Source organism: Dreissena polymorpha, chromosome 13 (assembly GCF_020536995.1).
Source record: "Dreissena polymorpha isolate Duluth1 chromosome 13, UMN_Dpol_1.0, whole genome shotgun sequence".
Classification (NCBI taxonomy): domain Eukaryota; kingdom Metazoa; phylum Mollusca; class Bivalvia; order Myida; family Dreissenidae; genus Dreissena; species Dreissena polymorpha.
Genome location: NC_068367.1, coordinates 41,601,141 through 41,621,858, shown reverse-complemented (window position 1 = coordinate 41,621,858; position 20,718 = coordinate 41,601,141). Strand labels below are relative to the sequence as shown.

At 34.5% G+C, this 20,718-nt stretch overlaps 1 protein-coding gene across 1 annotated transcript; it reads right to left on the bottom strand.

Annotated features, from left to right (window-relative positions):
* Nucleotides 1–18,270: 18,270 nt before the first annotated feature.
* LOC127854614 (prostatic spermine-binding protein-like) lies at nt 18,271–19,044 on the bottom strand (the record flags this gene model as incomplete). Its single annotated transcript, XM_052389678.1, has 1 exon — nt 18,271–19,044. A coding segment is annotated over exon 1 (774 nt), but the record flags the coding sequence as incomplete, so codon positions are not given.
* Between the last annotated feature and the right edge of the window lie 1,674 nt (nt 19,045–20,718).

Below are 20,718 nucleotides of genomic sequence, written 5' to 3'. Positions count from 1 at the left end.
ATGAACATTTACCATGGTCTAATATAGCCATTATATGCATCTTTTGACGATTTTAAAACCTAAAAATTATGAAGCGTTGCAACGCGAAACGATTGAATAATTTGGAGAGTTCTGTTTTTGTCGTTAAATTTTGTGAAACTACGAAGATTGCTTATATAAGGTATAAAATACGTCAAGCATGTGTACTCGGCGGAATAGCTCAGTAGGCTAAAGCGTTTTTACTTCAGGACTCTGGCAGGACTCCAGGGGTCACTGGTTCGAATCCTGCTCCGGACAATGTTTTTTTCCTTTTTTTAATTTTATTCTTGATTTTTTACTGAAGCTTTTACGATCCAATGTTTACATTTATTAATATAAAGCATTTAATGAATAAGTTAAAAAATGCCAAAATCTGTGAAAAGGCCCCTTTAACAAATAAATGCAAACAACACATATATTATCCATGTATTTTTTATGGTTGTCTATCATAGGCCCTAAGTACTATCCCTACCACATATATAGCGCAAAGCGCTACACGTATTATTGATTGTAATAATGAGTTGCGATAAAGGAAGCAGTCGCTTATCAAGGAGGAGCTGTGTCCCAGCAACCCGTTTCCCTAGAGTCAAACACTCCTCAGAGTTTTTTTTTTAAAGAACCACATATAGAGCGCGAAGCGCGACAGGTATTATTATCCAGGTGGTATGGGCCCTTTAGCATTATCCCGCCATAATGTCCATAGTTATCTTCCTTAGAATTTGAGAAATTTTGAAATCGTTGTTCGAAGTCCAAAATTTTCATCCGATTGTTCCTAAACTTGCACAGGTTTTTTTTTATCAATGAGGACTCAACCCAAACTCTCTTAAGTCCAGAATTATGTCTCTTTGAATTTAAAAATAAAAGTGAAAAACTGCTTGGTTAGGTGATTATGTCAACATTTTTCATCATATTATTTCCAAACTTACAGTGTCATAACAATCAGCATTTTTACCTGATTGAAAATGAGAAACATCGGGGCAATAAGCCCAGAATTTTTTTCTATTTAATTTGACAAAATTAACAATTTCCACTTGTTTAATAGATTTCACAACTTTCGTCTGAATCTTTCCAAACTTGTTAAGAGTTTTTATATCAGTATTACTCAAACCCTATTGAAAATGATGAATATCGGAGAAATAAATCTATTATGATCTTTTACTGAATTTCAAAGTATTGTAAAATGCAGCTTCTTTATGCAATTTACAGTTTTCATTCAATTTATTTTCAAACTTTTAAAGTGTTTTCATATCAATGAGTACTCAAACCCTATCCTAAATGAGCAACGTAAAAATAAGTTCAGAATCATGTCCCCTTAAAGTTGAAAATAATATGAAATTACGCTTACAAAATGATGATTTTTTAAAACCTACACAGTTCTGTTCCATTAATGAAAACTGCACACGGATGCCAGTAAAAAAAGGAAACCAATGTAAATAAAATGAACTATGAAATATTTGGGGGTTACAACACAAAATCATAGATAATGGTTTTTTGGGAGTAATATAACACAACATCATAAACGATGGTTATTTGGGGGTTATAACACAAAATTATAGATAATGGTTATACCACTCCAGTATCTGTTTCTATTTTGTTGAAAATAATCGGCCAATATATTAATATGTACTGTAGAAAAAAAATCGTTCCATGTAACTTCCTAAGGTGCCTTTTACACTGAAATTTCCGACGCCCTTTGATGCTTTGCAGCAATACTTATCTTGTATATCATATGAGCAACATTATTCTGACAGGTTAACTGTATCGTCAATGATCCATAGTCAATACTTTTGACAAACATTAAAATGTTGTCTATGTTATGTCTATTGCTTGGTTTGACGAATTAGTAATACATTGATTTTTGTCCTCTTGTGAGAAATGTTAGCCATATATTTTTTTCCAAGTTTAAACCCTTTGTCAATAATAATTGTTCCATGTCACATGCCCGAAGGATTCCCTACAATGTCTGAAATGTTAACGCATTTCATGAAAATGCAATTAAATCAATTTGGAAAGAAAGATTCAATCAATATTTAAACTTATAAATGGATAAGACTACAAAATCAACTCCAGATTGCTGCACTTGTCTGGCTATTGGTCATCACCACATTACTCATGTGTTTTCACTTGCGCAACATGGTGTTTCTTGTTCAAGCTATTTCCGTTGTAAAAGTGCATGCTTTAATCTTATGTGATTTCTTTAAAGTGAATCTACACTGACTTTTTTAAAGGGACCTTTTCATGTTTTGGTAAATTGACTAAATTTAACAAAGTTGTTTCAGATTCGTAAATTTTCGTTGCAGTTATGATATTTGTGAGGAAACAGTACTACTGAACATTTATCATTATCTAAAATATCCATTATATATGCATCTTCTGAGGATTTAAAAATCTGATAAATATAAAGCGTTGCAATGCAAAACGATTCAATAATTTGGAGTGTTCTGTTGTTATGGTTATATTTTTTGAAACTATGACGATTGCTTATATAAAGTATAAAAATACATGTACATCCCTCATTGTATTAGCACAGATGGCCGAGTGGTATAAGAGGTAGACTTTTACTCCAGGGGCCAGTGGTTCGAGTTGAGAGTTACTATTTAATGTTTATAATTGAATTTTTGCTTTTTTCCTGAAACTTATTAGATCCAATGTTTACATGTATCAATATAAAGCATTTAGTGACAAACTTCAATACATGCACATATCTGTGAAAAAGCACTTCAACAAGGGATCTCGAGTTTGACTATACAACTTACTTCCCCTGCGAAGATTTGTTCTAGAAATTGGAACGGTTCTGAAACTGTTCTAGAACATCAAGAACAGTTCTAGAATGTTCCATATTCGCGTTCTAGAACTTATGTTCTGAAATTGTTCCAGAACTGTTTTCTAGAATAATTCAAGACATTTGTGGAACAAGGCTTAGTTCTGAAACTGTTACAATTATACACAAGAACATTTTTAGAACATTTCTAGAACAAAATAACAAGAAATTTCTAAAAATGTTCTAAACTGTAGTTCTAGAACACATTTAGAACTCTTTAAGAACCAGTAAGTTCTACAAACATTCTAATGGGGAATAAGAACACATATAGAACAGGTCTAGAACCAAAGTCTACAATTGTCCTACAATTGTTCTACATATTTAAAATAAACTAGTTCAGACAATGATAATTTGACTTCTTTCAAATAATATTTCAAAACAATTTTCACATTGAAACTTTGCTTGCTGTGGTGTCTGCAAGATATTGCTGTCATATCATGAGATATATATATATCATACACAAACAGAGGACTAATGTTAAGGAGGAGTGTTTGTTGATAGGTCTGGGATACTTTGTCTTATTTCTAATCCTAAAACATTATGGGGGTACTCACTAGAAACAATGTTACGAGGCACTCCTAATGAGTATCCAAACATAAGCTTTTATGGAGAACTGGAGAAAATTATCCCTGAAATATCAAAAAGTACTTCTCCTTTAAGTCCTTACAAAATCTTCTGCTACACACATACATATACATGTATATAACTGACTATAATTTGTCACCAAATTACACATTATTAAAAAAAAAATTACTGTATCTGTTCGGAATTCTGCATACTTAGTGTCTTCTGAATTTGCATGTAATCTTGTGTCAATTAAAACACTAGGACTTCACAGAGTTCCTCAACATTCACTATCACAAGAATCTCAACGAACTAAACTGGAATTAGGTGACTAACTACAGGAGCTTCTGGTAACTGTAATGGGTGGATTGCATCCATCTTTTTCATAACATTATTCAGATATTTGTGTAGTTTATTTGTGTAGTCTGTCTCCAATAGTGCGTAGAATGTGGCACTGGAAGTGTTTCATCATCAAAATACAGTTTCTTCACACGCTTCAGTGGACCTGGAAAAAAGACATATGAATGTATATTTTGAAACAAATATAAACTCTTTAACTCATTAACAGGTTTATAATTACAGAAACTTAATTCACAAGCAAATGATTGTGGTTTACAAAAATCAACATGTTATACAAAATTAAATTCTGTACAGTATCAGGTTGTTTTGCTCCCAAGTAGTTTCCTTTCCCCTAGTTGTTTTGCCTCCCAAGTAGTTACCACGGCCATTTTACCTCATGTGTGAGCCACACTACCAAGTGTGAAACTACTTCTGGAAGGCAACATAATTTGGACAAAATAACACTTGTTTTTTCGTTTTATGTAAACAAAGTAAACAAAGTGTTTTCTTCTGTAATGATGTTTTAGACATATGCTTTTCTTAAAATTTCAGTAATTTACCTTATTCAGTCAGGAATTCCAGAATACATGGGTGTAAAGGTGACCAATGCCATTTTACTCTTGCATGTTATTAATGTTAATTTCACAAATTTTTAGATTATTTAATGTTTTGCCAAGTCTCGTCTTCTTGTAGTCATCGATAGATTAAAGTCTCATAATAAACTATTCCCGGGCCTCAAGAAGTTATTTTAGTGAGCATCACAGGTCCACAGGTGGTTAGCGTGTGGCTATGCTATTAATTAGTGAAAACATCATTTTGAATGATAAATAATCATATTATAACAAAAAATTAACTTTAACGATAGTTCAAGAATTGTTCTAGAACACACCTTCAGAACTGTTTCAGAACAAATTGTTCTAGAAATTATTCTCATTTAACGTTCAACAACTGTTCTAAATCGTTCTAGAGCATTTTAAGGATGATTCCAGAACACTTCTAGTCATTAGTTCCAGTACAGTTCTAGAAATGTTATAGAACAGTTCTAATAATCTTCGCAGGGGTAATATGGTCAAATGCAATGGTGTGGTAACTGTGGTTTATAAGCCAATCTTAAGTTACAACAGTGATTTCACCAGTTTTATAATTTTCAATTCTTAACAAAAAGCAATTTCTTTGAATTGGTATCCCCCGCCTTATCCTCATTAATATCTGTACACCTATGAAGTTTCATGTTGAAACTTATATAGTGTCTGAGATATAGCCCTAAACATAAGTGACAGACAGACAGATGGACGGACTGATAGGCGGACTGATGGCTGACGCAAGGACAATGACAAAGCTATATCCCTCCGCCTTTTGCATTTAAATAAGCATAACACGTAATCTGAGTGGGAAACACAATTTGCAAAATCAGAAATGCAATGCAAACAAAAAACAGCAACACATATTGTACTTTTGAATGTCAAATTTATGCTTTTGACAGTGTAAAGCTTAAAAGTACATGTCAAACAGTTTAGAAAGGCTGTGTTTTGTGACATATTGTGAATATATTCGATTTGTAAAACGCTTGCATCAAAATTGTGAGATGGCTGACCCATGCAGGTCACACTCAAAGAAGTAAACAAGCCCATCAATATGTATAGGTTTTGATTGCAGAATAACTCCATGATTTATTGCAGTAAAACCACATGATTTATCGCAAAACATCCTTGAATTTTAGTCTATGTCTACAGAAAATAGGTCGCGGGTGTTTGTAGAAGGATAATTAACAAGACTATTGCCAAGCAATAAAAGTCCCCTACCGGCTCCACCATTGTCAGAAATTCCACCATTGTCAGAATATTTTTTTTATTTGTTGCCATAGCAACCAGAATTTTTGACGTAGGAACACAATGAAATGACGTGCATAATGTCCATAATGCCATCTATCCATGTTCCAAGTTTCATGAAAAAATATTCAGAACTTTTAAAGTTATCGCAGGATCCAGAAAAAAACACCATTTTCAGCAGTATTTCTAGTCTATTTGTTGCCATAGAAACCAGAAATTTTGACGTAGGAACAAGATAAAATGACGTGCATAATGTCCATATTGTCATCTATCCATGTTTCAAGTTTCATGAAAAAAAATTCAGAACTTTTAAAGTTATCGCAGGATCCAGAAAAAAACACACCATTTTCAGCAGTATTTCTAGTCTATTTGTTGCCATAGCAACCACAATTTTTTACGTAAGAACAAAATTAAATGACGTGCATAATGTCCATATTGCCACCTATCCGTATTCCAAGTTTCATGAAAAAATATGAAGAACTTTTAGAGTTATCGCAGGATCCAGAAACAAGATGTGTTTGTAAAACACAATGTCCCCCTATATGACGTTAAATTTGACCTTGAAGGATGACCTAGACCTTGATCCTTCACCACTCAAAATGTGCAGCTCCATGAGATACACATGCATTTCAAATATAAAATTGCTATGCTTCAATATTGCAGAAGTGACATTACATGAGCAATTTTGACCCATATATTTGACCTTAAAGGATGACCTTCAACTTTCACCACTCAAAAGTTGCGGCTCCATAAGATACACATGCATGCCAAATATCAAGTTGCTATCTTCAATATTGCACAAGTATTCATAAAATAAGCGATTTGGGCCACATATATTTGACCTCTGACCTTGAAGGATTACCTTGACCTTGACCTTTCACCACTCAAAATGTGCAGCTCCATGAGATACCCATGCATGCCAAATATCAAGTTGCTATCTTCAATATTGCAAAACTACTCATAAAATGAGCGATTTTGGCTACATATATTTGACATCTGACCTTGAAGGATGACCTTGACCTTGACCTTTCACCACTCAAAAAGTGCAGCTCCATGAGATACACATGCATGCCAAATATCAAGTTGCTACCTTGACTATTGAAATACTGCAAAAGTGTACATTAAATGAGCGATTTTGACCCATATATTTGACCTTTGACCTTGAAGGATGACCTTGACCTTGACCTTTCACCACTCAATATGTGAAGCTTCATGAGATACATATGCATTCCAAATATCAAGTTGCTATCTTCAATATTGAAAAAGTTATTGCAAATGTTAAAGTTGGCGCAAACCAACCAACAGACCAACCAACCAACAGAGCAACCAACAGACCAACCAAAAACAATATGTCCCCCACTACTATAGTGGGGGACATAAACATCACCATTTTAAGCAGTATTCTTGTCTATTTGTTGCCATATAAACTGGAATTTTTGATGTAGGAACAAAATGAAATGATGTGCATAAAAAAAATAATGTCCATATTGCCATCTATCCATATTCCAAGTTTCATGAAAAAATACTAAGAACTTTTAGAGTTATCGCAGGATCCAGAAAAGTGTGACGAACTGGCGGACGGATGGATACAAAACCATGAGTCCCCTCCAGTGAAACTGGTAGGGGACTAATTAAAACAAAATTAACTACAGCTTTGTCACAGACCTGATGTATACCTCCACATGCTGCATTGACACAGACTATTTTGCATGCTGTCTTCACAAAACAAGAGAACATAACTTATGGCAAGTTTTAAGAATTATTATGCCATTTTCATTTATCGCCATTTTGAACTTTTAATTCTTGAATTCTTTCACATGACACGCCGTCCAATGACTTTGAAAAAAACATTGAAAAAAACATTGATATAGTTATGGCTCGGACAAGATCATTTATGGCCATTTTTGACCTTTGAACTAAAAGTATACTGACATTGGCCTTGGAGATATCCATACAATTCTTTCGAGCGACACACCGTCCAATGATGGTGAACAAATGTGCCAAATGATTTTAAAATCTTGCAATGAACGACATAGTAATGGCCCGGACAAGCTCATTTATGGCCATCTTTTACCTTTGAGCTCAAACTGTATGACCTTGACATTTAAGATATCGACGTAATTCTTTCTCAGGACACACCGTCCGCTGATGGTGAACACATATGGCAAATTATTTAAAAATCTCACAATGATAAACAAAGTAATGGCCAGGACAAGCTTTTGACTTTTGAACTCCAAGTATGACCTTGGCCTTGGACATATCGACGTAATTCTTTCGCGCACCACACCGTCCCTTGATGGTGAACAAATGTACCAAGTCATTTTAAAATCTAACAATAAATGACATAGTTATGGTCCAGACAAAATTTCTGGACAGACAGACAGACCGACAGACAGACCGACTAACAAAGTTACTCCTATATAGGCCCTATTACCAATGGTGAAATTATAATGTTAATTGCAGTAAATTTTTTAACTCATTAAAATTCACTTATGACTTCAATTTGAACCAAAACGTTTGCTCAAGACATTATTATAAGGCAAAAGGGACATTATTTATTGTATCTAGGTATGAAAACCATTGACATAAATGATAACAATTGTATATGCAGTTATATGCAAGTAATATACTGTCATAGATGATCTAGGAGAAAACATAGCACATTGATATATTTTATGTTAACATATACATGTCCGTCAATTACAATTTGTTTGCAAAGTTTATTGTTGGGCTTGTTTGAAATTGCATAATAACAGTGCGGATTGAATCTTCTAAATACAAACCTCTTGAATCAATGCTTAGTAATACTAAAAATACTTTTCCAAGTAAGAAGTAACAATGAAAGCATTGTTAATTGAGTGTGTCTATCAGTTTCAGTTAAAAATTTGTCATTATTAATAGACTTGCCATCCTAAAATCTTCCTTGTTACGCAGAACACTGATTGTAATTAACTAGTGGTTGGAGTGTGCATTCTTGACTCTGTATTGAACCACTAAATTACAATGTACAATACATCCTCCTCCAGTCTAAATGTTTAAACATCAAAAGTGCTTTTTGAAAGAGGCAATAACAAAATTTCCAACTAAAAGTGTTTTTTTATAGATTGAACAATTTCAAGCATAAATGTTGTAAAAGAAAAGTTGGATTTCAGACTGAAATCTGCAAACAAAACTAGAGCTTTGTCACAGACGTGACGTATACCCTCATGTGCCGCATTGACACAGACTATTTTGCATGCTGTCTTCACAAAACAAGAGAATCTAATTTATGGCAATTTGGAAGAATTATTATGCAATTATCATTTAAAGCCATTTTGACCATTGAACTCTTGAATTCTTTCACATGACACCCCGTCCAATGACTGTGAACAAAATTAATTTACAGAGTCATTTTAAAATCTAAAATAAACCACAATAGTTATGGCCCGGACAAGCTCATTTATGGCAATTTTTTACCTTCGAACTCAAACCTTGACCTTGACCTTGGAGATATCGACATACTTTTTTCGCCCGCCACACCGTCCAATGATGGTGAACAAATGTGCCGAATGATTTTAAAATCTCACAATGAATGACATAGTTATGGCCCGGACAAGCTCATTTATAGCCATTTTGACCTTTGAACTCAAAGTGTGACCTAGACCTTGACGATATTGACGTAATTTTTTTCTTGCGACACACCTTCCAATGATGGTGAACAAATGTGCCAAATCTCACAATGAATGACATAGTTATGGCCCGGACAAGCTCATTTTGTGACTATTTTTTACCTTTGAGATATTGACCTAGTTCTTTTGCATGACACACAGCGTCCGTTGATGATGAGTAACTGTGCCAAATGATTTTAAAATCTTACAATGAACGACATATGAACGACATAGTTATTGCCTTGACAAGCTCATTTAAGGCCATTTTTTTATCTTTTAACTCAAAGTGTGACCTTGACCTTGGATATATCGACAAAATTCTTTCGCGCGACACACCGTCCAATGATTGTGAACAAATTTGCAAAATGATTTTAAAATCTCACAATTAATGATAAAGTTATGGCCCAGAAAAGCATTTAACCTTTGAACTCCAGGGGTGATCTTAACCTTGGAGATATCGACGTACTTTTTTCACAATACACACCGTCCCATTAGGATGAACAAACCTACCAAGTAATTATTAAATCTAACGATAAATATCAAAGTTTTGGTCCGGTTAAACTTTCTGTTTAAAACTCATTAAGTGTCCCCGCGACCTAGTTTTTGACTTGGCATGACCCATATTCAAACATGACCTATATCGATCGGATGAAGTTTCGGTACAGACCTACAGAGCGACAGACCAACCGACCGACAGACCAACCGAAAGACCGACAAAGTGACTTCTATATAGCTCCCATTACCAATGTTAATGGGAGTATAATAAAAAATTCTTACACAAAAAAGAGAACAAATGTTAATATGTATGTGCCACTTTCAGTCCATATCATACAGAACTAGATATGTCACAGACACTCATCCCCCATGGACACAGTCAAATTTAATCAAATATAAATTATAACCAAAAAATCTTCTTAATATACTTAATACTTGAGCAAAATACTACAAACAGTCATAATTTTATGAAGCGCACATATATATATATATATCAACACATGAAAAATGACAGACATAATTTTGCAATAGTTGATTGCACAAAAAATGACTCCCTTTAAGATCACTTAAATATGATCTTTCTATTTAGGGAAAGATAGGCTGTTAAGGGAAATTTGCCAGCATTTAAAGAAAAGTTGAGTTAAAAAACATATTTATTTTTTTTACCTTTGACCTTGAAGAATGGCCTTGAGCTTCCAACACTCAAAATGTGCAGCTTCATGAGAACGCCGCTTTGAATTTATTTATTTTTTACTTTTATTTTTTACCTTTGACCTTGAAGGATGACCTTGACCTTGAACTTCCACAACTCAACATGTGCAGCTTCATAAGAACGCTGCTTTGAAATTATTATTTATTTGACCTTTGACCTTGAAGGATGACCTTGACCTTGAACTTCCACCACTCAAAATGTGCAGCTTCATGAGATACACATGCATGCCAAATATCAAGTTTCTATCTTCAATAATGCAAAAGTAATGGCCAACGTTAAACTTGATTTTTTTTTCCGGATGGACAGACAGACTGACATACACACATACTGACATACTGACGGACAGTTCAACTGCTATATGCCACCCTACCGGGAGCATAAAAAGTCTGATAAAGAGAGACAACTCAAAATCAAAATGTGCATTGTTACTGATTGTTTATAGTTACATAGTTGTTTCAAAATCAATATATTTTTAGTTGTGGCGACCTTGACCTTGGAGATATTGAAGTAATTCTTACGCGCAACACACCATCCAATAATGGTGAACAAATGAGCCATATGATTTTAAAATCTCACAATGAATCACAAAGTAATGGCCCAGACAAGCTCATTTATGGCCATTTTTGACCTTCAAACTCAAATTGTGACCTTGACCTTGGAGATATCGACGTAATTCTATCGCGCGACATACCATCTAATGATGGTGAACAAATGTGCCAAATGATTTTAAAATCTGACAATGAACGACAAAGTTATGGCCCGGACAAGCTTGTGCCGCCCGCCAGCCCACCAGCCCGCCCGCCGACATCGCCAATCTAATAACCAGAGTCCAATAATGGTGAACAAATGTGCCAAATGATTTTAAAATGTCACAATGAATGACATAGTAATGGCCCAGACAAGCTCATTTATGGCCATTTTTGACCATCAAACTCAAGTTGTGACCTTGACCTTGGAGATATCGACGTGATTCTTTCGTGCAACACAGGTAATGATGGTGAACAAATGTGCCAAATGATTTTGAAATCTCACCATGAATCACAAAGTTATGGCCCTGACAAGCTCATTTATGGCCATTTTTGACCTTCAAACTCAAATTGTGACCTTGACCTTGGAGATATTGACGTAATTCATTCGCGTGACACACCGTCTAATGATGGTGAACAAATGTGCCAAATGATTTTAAAATTTGACAATGAACGACAAAGTTATGGCCCCAACAAGCTTGTTCCACCGCCAGCCCACCAGCCCGCCTGCCGACATCCCCAATCTAATAACCAGTTTTTTCCTTCGGAAAACCTGGTTAAAAACACAAAGGGCCATAACTCAGCACAAATTGGTGGCTGTCAAAATTCCGTTCTTTACTGACGTACTTAAACTATGAAAGTTATGGAAAGATTCACATAGAAGTAAAAGAGGAAATAATAAAACACATTTTGAGAATATATATTCTTTAGTGGAAAAAAACAGACACAAGGCCATAATTTTGGCAACACTCCACACATCAAAATTCCTTTCTTTAATATCATTTAAACATAAGGCTTCTCTTCAGTGCTTAATCAGCTCAGAAAAGAAGTTGTCCACTCCTGGAGATTTCCCTGCCTTCAGACTACGCACTCTCTCCTCCAGCTCTTCCTTTAGTAAGCACGGACAATCGTCAACCACTTTCTGGTCTGAGATCGTACTGACAGAGAAAGTGCGCTGGTCAAAGCAGGTAGTTAAAGTAGTCGCTGGGTTAGATTTGAACAAAATACTATAAACAACCACTGATGATGTGACATAACAACTATGAAATCTGTGCTTTTTGATGAAAATACGCTTGGCGGTTTGGAGCTAATTGACAACTGACTTCTTACAAATGACAACAGACGACACGCCGCTGGGCCAGCTACTACCATAGCTCACCGCATTTTGTACTCAGGTGTGTAAAAAAAGAACCAGTACATTCGTTGAATTCATATCCCCCTAAACATAAATTGAGTTGTGGTTGGGTGCAAATCCTTTGATATAAAGGTATACTCATAAATAATAATTAAGTGTATGGTAATTGGTTTATGAATTCTCCTCATTGATATCTAACACCCATGAATTTACATGTTGAAATATGGTATTGTATCTGAGATATAGCCTTGAAAAGTTACATCATACAAAAACAGCCAAGGGCATTAACTATGAGTTAAGAAAATGCAGGGTTATGGTTATGTTCATGTAACTTCTTTTCATTGATTTCTTCACATCCATGAATTATCATATCTGAGATATAACCATGTAAAATTCCATTGTACAACAAGATGCGTTTGTGAAACACAATGTCCCCCTATATGACATTTGACTTTGTAGGATGACCTTGACCTTGTAAGATGACCTTGACCTTGACCCTTCACCACTCAAAATGTGCAGCTCCATGAGATACACATAAAATGTGCAGCTCCATGAGATACACATGCATTTCAAATATAAAATTGCTAGCTTCAATATTGCAGAAGTGACATTACATGAGCAATTTTGACCCATATATTTGACCTTGAAGGATGACCTTGACCTTTCACCACTAAAAATGTGCAGCTCCATGAGATACACATGCATGCCAAATATCAAGTTGCTATCTTCAATATTGCAAAAGTATTCAGAAAATTAGCGATTTGGGCCACATATATTTGACCTCTGACCTTGAAGGATGACCTTGACCTTGACCTTTCACCACTCTAAATGTGCAGCTCCATGAGATACACATGCATGCCAAATATCAAGTTGCTATCTTGAATATTGAAATACTGCAAAAGTGTACATTAAATGAGCGATTTTGACCCATATATTTGACCTTTGACATATATTTGACCTTTGACCTTGAAGGATGACCTTGACCTTGACCTTTCACCACTCAAAATGTGCAGCTCAATGAGATACATATGCATGCCAAATATCAATTTGCTCTCTTCAATATTGCAAAAGTTATTGCAAATGTTAAAGTTGGCGCAAACCAACCAACCAACCATCAGACCAACAGACAGGGCAAAAACAATATGTCCCCCACTACTATAGTGGGGGACATAAAAACAACAAAAGACAATAACTCTAATTTAAGAAAGTGAAGGGTCATGGTTCTTAGTCACGGAACTTCTTCTTATTAATATTGATACACCCATGAAGTTTCATGTTGAAATCTTGCATGGCATCTGTGATAAAGCGCTAAAATGTTCCATGATACGGAAACAAAGGGCAATAACTCTTATTAAAGATAGTTTGAGTTATGTGTATTGTGCATGGCACTTCTCCTCATTGATATCTACACATCCATGAAGTGCCATGTTGATATCTTATATAGTTTCATAGATATAGCCCTAACAAGCTTTGTGACAGAAAGATGGACTAACTGACCGACTAACGGACGGAAAAGGCCATTTCTATATCCATCAGCCTTTGCGGGGGATAACAAGGACCATTATTCTGCCAAAAAGTGTTTCACTTAAAACTTCTTTACAAGCATATACATATAAAAACCATCCAACTGTGAAAGTTTGAAAGAGATCCACCTATTAGCTATAAAACAAAAGAGATACACAGCATAAGTTTCAAGACGGATGTTATCAAGGACGAACTTACAGATGGACAGTTTGATTGACAAGTACATTGCTAAATGCCTCCCACTTGGTGGGCCCATAAAATAATAAAAAATGACAAAATTCTGCTAAAATGGCACAAATTCCTTTCTATATAATTATATTTACATTAAGGTCATTCTACTATAAAAGTGTGAGCAAAATCGGCTCAGCAGTTTAGGAGGAGTTGAGTACACACTTTCAAGGCCTATATAGTCCATAGAAAAATCAAAGCGCTGAAGGCACTAAAGTTGTTTGCAATTGCATAATATTAGACGCAATTCATTTTCCAAAATTAATCGCAAGATTGAAATTAACACAAGTCATTCAAATTTATAAAGAGTCTTTCTCGGCACGGATGCCGCAATTATCAGGTTTATCGTACCTAAAAAAACTTGCTTGAAAAACGTGGTATTAATCTTGGTTTTTCAAAAGCAAAAAAGAAATTAAGCTGTGAAAGTTTTTTACAAACATTTGGCGCAAACTTAAGGAGAAATTGAGTACACAAAATATTTGGGCTTATATATTATTGAAAATCATACAATGGGCCATAATTCTGACACAACTGGTTGTCTTTACATGTATTTACGAATATTTGCACACTAATGTCCCTCAGCTGTGAAAGTTTGAGCATGATCCACCTACAAGTTGAAAACACATTCTTGATATTGGGCACGGAAATAAAAAGTCCTTTTATTAATTTAACACCAATAACTAGGTAAACAACCCAATTGTTCAATTTGGGATTGAAATATTCAATAATTAAGTGTTTCATTACCAGTTAATGTCATGGTATCGCTATTTTTAAACAAGAGCACCGGATGCCACGCTCGGCTGCGAAAGCTTGTCAGAATTTTTTACTTTTTTTTAGAGGTCACAGTGACCTTGACCTTTGACCTAGTGACCCAAAATGGGTGTGGCATGTAGAACTCATCAAGGTGCATCTACATATCAAGTTTCAAAGTTATATGTGGAAGCACTTTGATTTTAGAGGCAATGTTAAGGTTTTTGTTAAAGTTTTATATTAGAGGTCACTATGACCTTGACCTTTGACATAGTGACCCAAAAATGGGTGTGGCATGTAGAACTCATCAAGGTGCAACTACATAAAGTTTCAAAGTTGTAGATGGAAGCACTTTGATTTTAGAGCCTATGTTAAAGTTTGATATTAAAGGTCACAGTGACCTTGACCTTTGACTTAGTGACCCAAAAATGGGTGTGGCATGTAGAATTCATCAAGGTGCATCTACATATGAAGTTTCAAAGTTGTAGGTGGAAGCACTTTTAGAGACAATGTTAAGGTTTTAGCACGATGCCTACGTCGGACTGCGGACGAGCTGGCTATGACAATAGCTCGGGTTTTCTCCGAAAACAGCCTTGCTAAAAATACATTTTACAAGTCAATGTCTTTAAATGAGACAACTGTAAATAAAATTATAATCGACAAGATGTTTGTCCTAAATATACCCAGTGTTTTTGTTCACTATTTTGAGAATGGGGCTGGTTCACTTTGATTTGAGAAGTATCACGTCTTATGTACTAAAAATTTGTAATTAATCTTATTAATTTCATGCTAACAAATACTTTATAATGGATAATATGGAATGGGCCCCCATACCAGACCCAAATTTGAACAAAATAAAAACACTGATACCATAGCAGGACAAATATGATTGGTTAATTGTCTTCTGGGCCCTTAATTTTTGCACCATATAAACTAAATTTATTCGGTCAAAAACACACATTCTTTATTTGACATTAAGTTTAACACTATCATTATAAATAAACTGTTCTGTGAATAATTCCATGAAATACCACCCCAAATATACATCAGTGAAATACCGCCCCATATTCACATCAGTGAACTACCACCCCATATTTACATGTACATCAGTGAATTATCATCCGATATTTACACTAATGAAATACCACCCCATATTAACATCAGTGAAATATCACCCCATATTTACATGTACATCAGTGAATTATCATCCGATATTTACACTAATGAAATACCACCCCATATTTACATCAGTGAAATACCACCCCTATTAACATCAGTGAATTACCACCCCATATTTACATCAGTGAAATACCACCCCATATTTGTTGCGAAAATGCAAAGTTTTTGTTGTTGTGAAAGTTAGTTTTAATTAAGTTAGGTTTCAAACTAGAAGAGCAACGCAAATGTGCATGGTTCATAGACGATCATGCCATTTCCGCCCATTCCCGTAGGGCCCCAATTCTGCCCCATTTCCAATCGAAAATCGAAAATTTTAATAAAGTAATAAAGAGCTTTTTCATGTATCTTTTGTTAGTTAAATTGAATTATTAATTTTGTTAGTTAAATTTAATTATTAATTATTAATTTTATAAGATTTAATAAATATTTAATAAAATATTTATTGCAGGACCTTTGCCCCATATAACCCCATATTTACAACAGTGAAATACCTGTAATGTTATTTTTTCGTAGCGCCCCCCCCCCCTTCTCTTTTGTGCGAATGTTTTATCTAGCGCAGTCTGGTTCCTTTTTCAGTTATTAATGTTTTTCTGTACCTGACAACCATGCATGCTGATGGGGCAAAGGTCCTGCAATAAATATTTTAATAAATATTAATTAAATTTTATAAAATTATTTATTTAAATAATTAAGTAAGCCTTGTTCCAGCATTATCACATTATATCAAATATATATATATATACGTCTATATACGGCCAAAGTTTAATTACTTAAAAATTCTAAATATTCATAGCTACCCAAACATCCTTAATTTTAATTTTGGACTAACATCCTGCGCCTTGCAGATATAGTCAAATGTTTCCATAAAATCTACTTTTATTTACATGGAAGGCAGATTGGTTGCGTGAAATCTACTAATGTTGACATTGAAGGCAGATGCAAACAGCATAAACGTGCAAAGAATATGAACATGAGCGCAATAATATCTGCCATCAATTTTCTTGCTGCATACAAGTATGGTAAGAAATCTCGGCCAAAACATCTGGATTAAAGACAGCTTCAGTAAAAAAAAGGGTCAACATTCATCCTTGTTGACTGTGAGTACTTAAATCGTGGATTTCTAGGAATAGCAGTTAATAAAAATTGCGTCCGTTTTCTGAATAAGTGGCTCTTGACTGACTTCATAGAAATACATGTTGAATGATATTAAGCACAAATCTTTCCCCATCACTGCCAGGTCATGATAAAGATTCATAATTATGTATATTGGGCACCTATTATACATATTTCCATGTGAGCTGGTAGGGTGTTGGTAGTGAGATTATGTCTAAAGCTGGACTTAAAAGTCCAGCTTTAGACATAATGATGAGACAGCAAACTTTTCACAAGAAACAGCTTGTAAGATACGATGTATAGATCAGTATTGTACAGTCAGTACTTGGTCCCTAGCCTTAAAAAAATACAATGTCAATTGTATAAGTTAATGTTAACGACTAGACATATAGCATGTGCATTGTGACCAGAGTGTTACTTTTTTATTAAAAATGTTGGTGTTGTAGAATTTTATTTAAAAGCAGAACCACAAACATTGATAGGATGCAATGTGCTCACATGAGATAGGTTATTTTGATTAACAGTGAAAATAAAATAAAGTACCAACTTGTCATGATTTAAGATTAGCAATAGTAAGCATCATTAAACTCAATTCCTGATTGTTTTAATCCAGTCAAAGGCCTGACTGGCCATGGAGGTATACAAGAAAGAACACAAGAGCGCAAATGGTTCTGTGGCATTCATCTAAAACTTCATGTAACAAAAAAAATATTAGCAGGTGGTTTTCGCAAGGTTTTATCAAAAACTTGTAAAGAAATTTTGAGAAAAAAATAAAAATAAATATGAGTAACAAGAGTCAGTGCATTATCATCATTTTCTTCATCTTCATTATCATTATCACAATTGTCAAATAATAATCATAATATCTGTATAAATTTCATAATAATCGTCATCACCACCATCACCATCATGTCAATCATCACAATCATCATCACCATCTTCATCAACATCATCATCACCATCATCACCATAATCATCACCACCACCACCACCACCATCACCATCATCATTATCATCATCATCATCATCATCACCATCACCATCATCATCATCACCACCACCACCACCACCATCACCATCATGTCAATCATCACAATCATCATCACCATCATCATCAACATCATCATCACCATAATCATCACCACCACCACCACCACCATCACCATCATCATCATCATCATCATCATCATCACCATCACCGTTATGACAATCATCACAATCATCATCACCATCACCATCATCATCATCATCATCATCATCATCATCATCATCATCATCATCACAATCATCATCATCATCACCATCATGACAATCATCACAATCATCATCACCATCATCATCATCATCATCATCATCATCATCATCATCATCATCATCATCACCACCATCGCAATCATCATCATCATCATCAGCAGCAGCAGCAGCATCATCATAATCACCATCATGACAATCATCACAATCATCATCATCATCATCACCATCATCATCATCACCACCACCATCACCATCATCATTCTCATCGTCAACATCATCATCATCACCATCATCATCACCACCACCACCATCACCATCACCATCAACATCATCATCATCATCATCAACATCATCGTCATAGTCATCGTCATCATCATCATCATCATCATCATCGTCATCATCGACTCCACCACCACCACCATCACCATCGTCGTTATCATCATCAGCAGCAGCAGAAGCATCATCATCATCATCCTCTTTCTCCTCCTCCTGATCATCATCTTCAACATCATCAAAATCATTATCATCATCACCATCATCACCATCATCATCACCACCACCACCACCACCACCACCATCACCATCATCATCATCATTATCATTATCATCATTATCATCCTTCTCATCATTCTCATCATCATCATCTACATCATCATCTTCATCATTAGCTATGACATGCTTTTTTGTCATAAACAGAAAAATACATGTAATATATTATATAATGTATATAAATGATGGGAAGATTAAATATTGTCATTTACAATAGACATTTGTTGTACACCATATAACACTTGCCTGTGTTATATGTTCCCACGGAAACATACTGTTATAATTTATTGAACATGCTGAGACCAATTCGTGTCAATTATTATCTGTCTTTTTTTTAACACAGACCAACTCCACACAACTCCACAAAACCTTTTTTTGTAATATTATTTATAATTATTATTTATTTTAAAAAAATGTACAGATGTTCTTAAATATCATTTATTGTGAAATCCAAATGTTTATATATATCATTACCCCAAAAGAATAAATAAATGTTTTACTGTAAAATCTTAGTATTGAGCATCGGTTTACAGGCTTTTAAGTCTTCTATTTTGATATGACAGAAGTGGTTGCATTTAATTATTAAAGATCTATATGCCTGATCTGAAAATTTTTTTACTTGAAATAAGAATTTTATTAAGCAATGAGCATTATTAATGAGGTTGTATCTCGAATCAGCTTATTAAATATTCGAAAATATTCATGCGTGTCTGTTGGCGTTATGTAAAAGTCACTAAGATGAAAACTGAAACAGCTACGCCTACAAGCGCATTAGTGCTCTATACCTATGTTTATGTTAGCGTTGTTGACACCGTGTGAACTGCTCGGGTAACAAGTAAAGCATAAACAGCAATGTTTATATACTTTTATTCCTCCATTTACAAGATACGAAGATTATTGTATATTTTGAATTTGTATATGGTGTCAAAAATCAAAAGTTTTGTACACTGAACTTTCATTATGAATTTATATTCTTGGTGAGATAGTCATTTGATATTAGAAAAAAGTATTCCTTTAATATGATGGTGACTGCAAATTTTCTTTATATTAAGTTATCATTACCATTTTCATCATACTTTCTATGCTTTCAGAACTTCCAAAAAGCATGTTGTTTTTATTTTGTCTTAGTTATTTCTATGAAATAATAAGGATGATAAAAAGTGCACACAAAACTCGACCCGTGCGCTATGACACACACTTTATAAAGTTGACGTGTGTTCATTTCAAACTTGCGATTGATTTTCAAAAATGAATTGCGTGTTAAATTAGGCAATAGCGAACATCTTCAGTGCCTTCAGCGCTTTGATATCTATTTGCCTATCACCATGGCAATTAAAATCTTATTAGTGTAAAACCCAGCAACCAGCTCTTTAGTCTTTATCAATGATGTTAATTTCTCTTTGAAAATGAAATATTGCTCAGTTTTCATGCTAAATGATCTTGTATCATCTCTAGACCATGTTAAATATAGAAAGTTGTATATTGTTTTCAAGGGAAGTCTGCGCTGTTTGCTTATAGGAATTTCTGTAAGAAATATTTTAAATATAGAAATAAATATACTAGACATCCTTAATTTTGGCAATAAACTGATCCAATTTAGAAGGATGGGAGAGTCCACTAGGCATAAATGGGTTAATCAACTGGTCTCTTTGTCTGACCACAAGTGTGTCTTGTTTACTTTAGTCTGGGGCATAATTTTGAATTTATTTAACCCATTTATGCCTAGTGGACTCTCCCATCCTTCAACATTGGATCAATTTATTTTCAAAATTAGGGATGTCTAGCATATTTTTTTTTATATTTAGAATATATCTT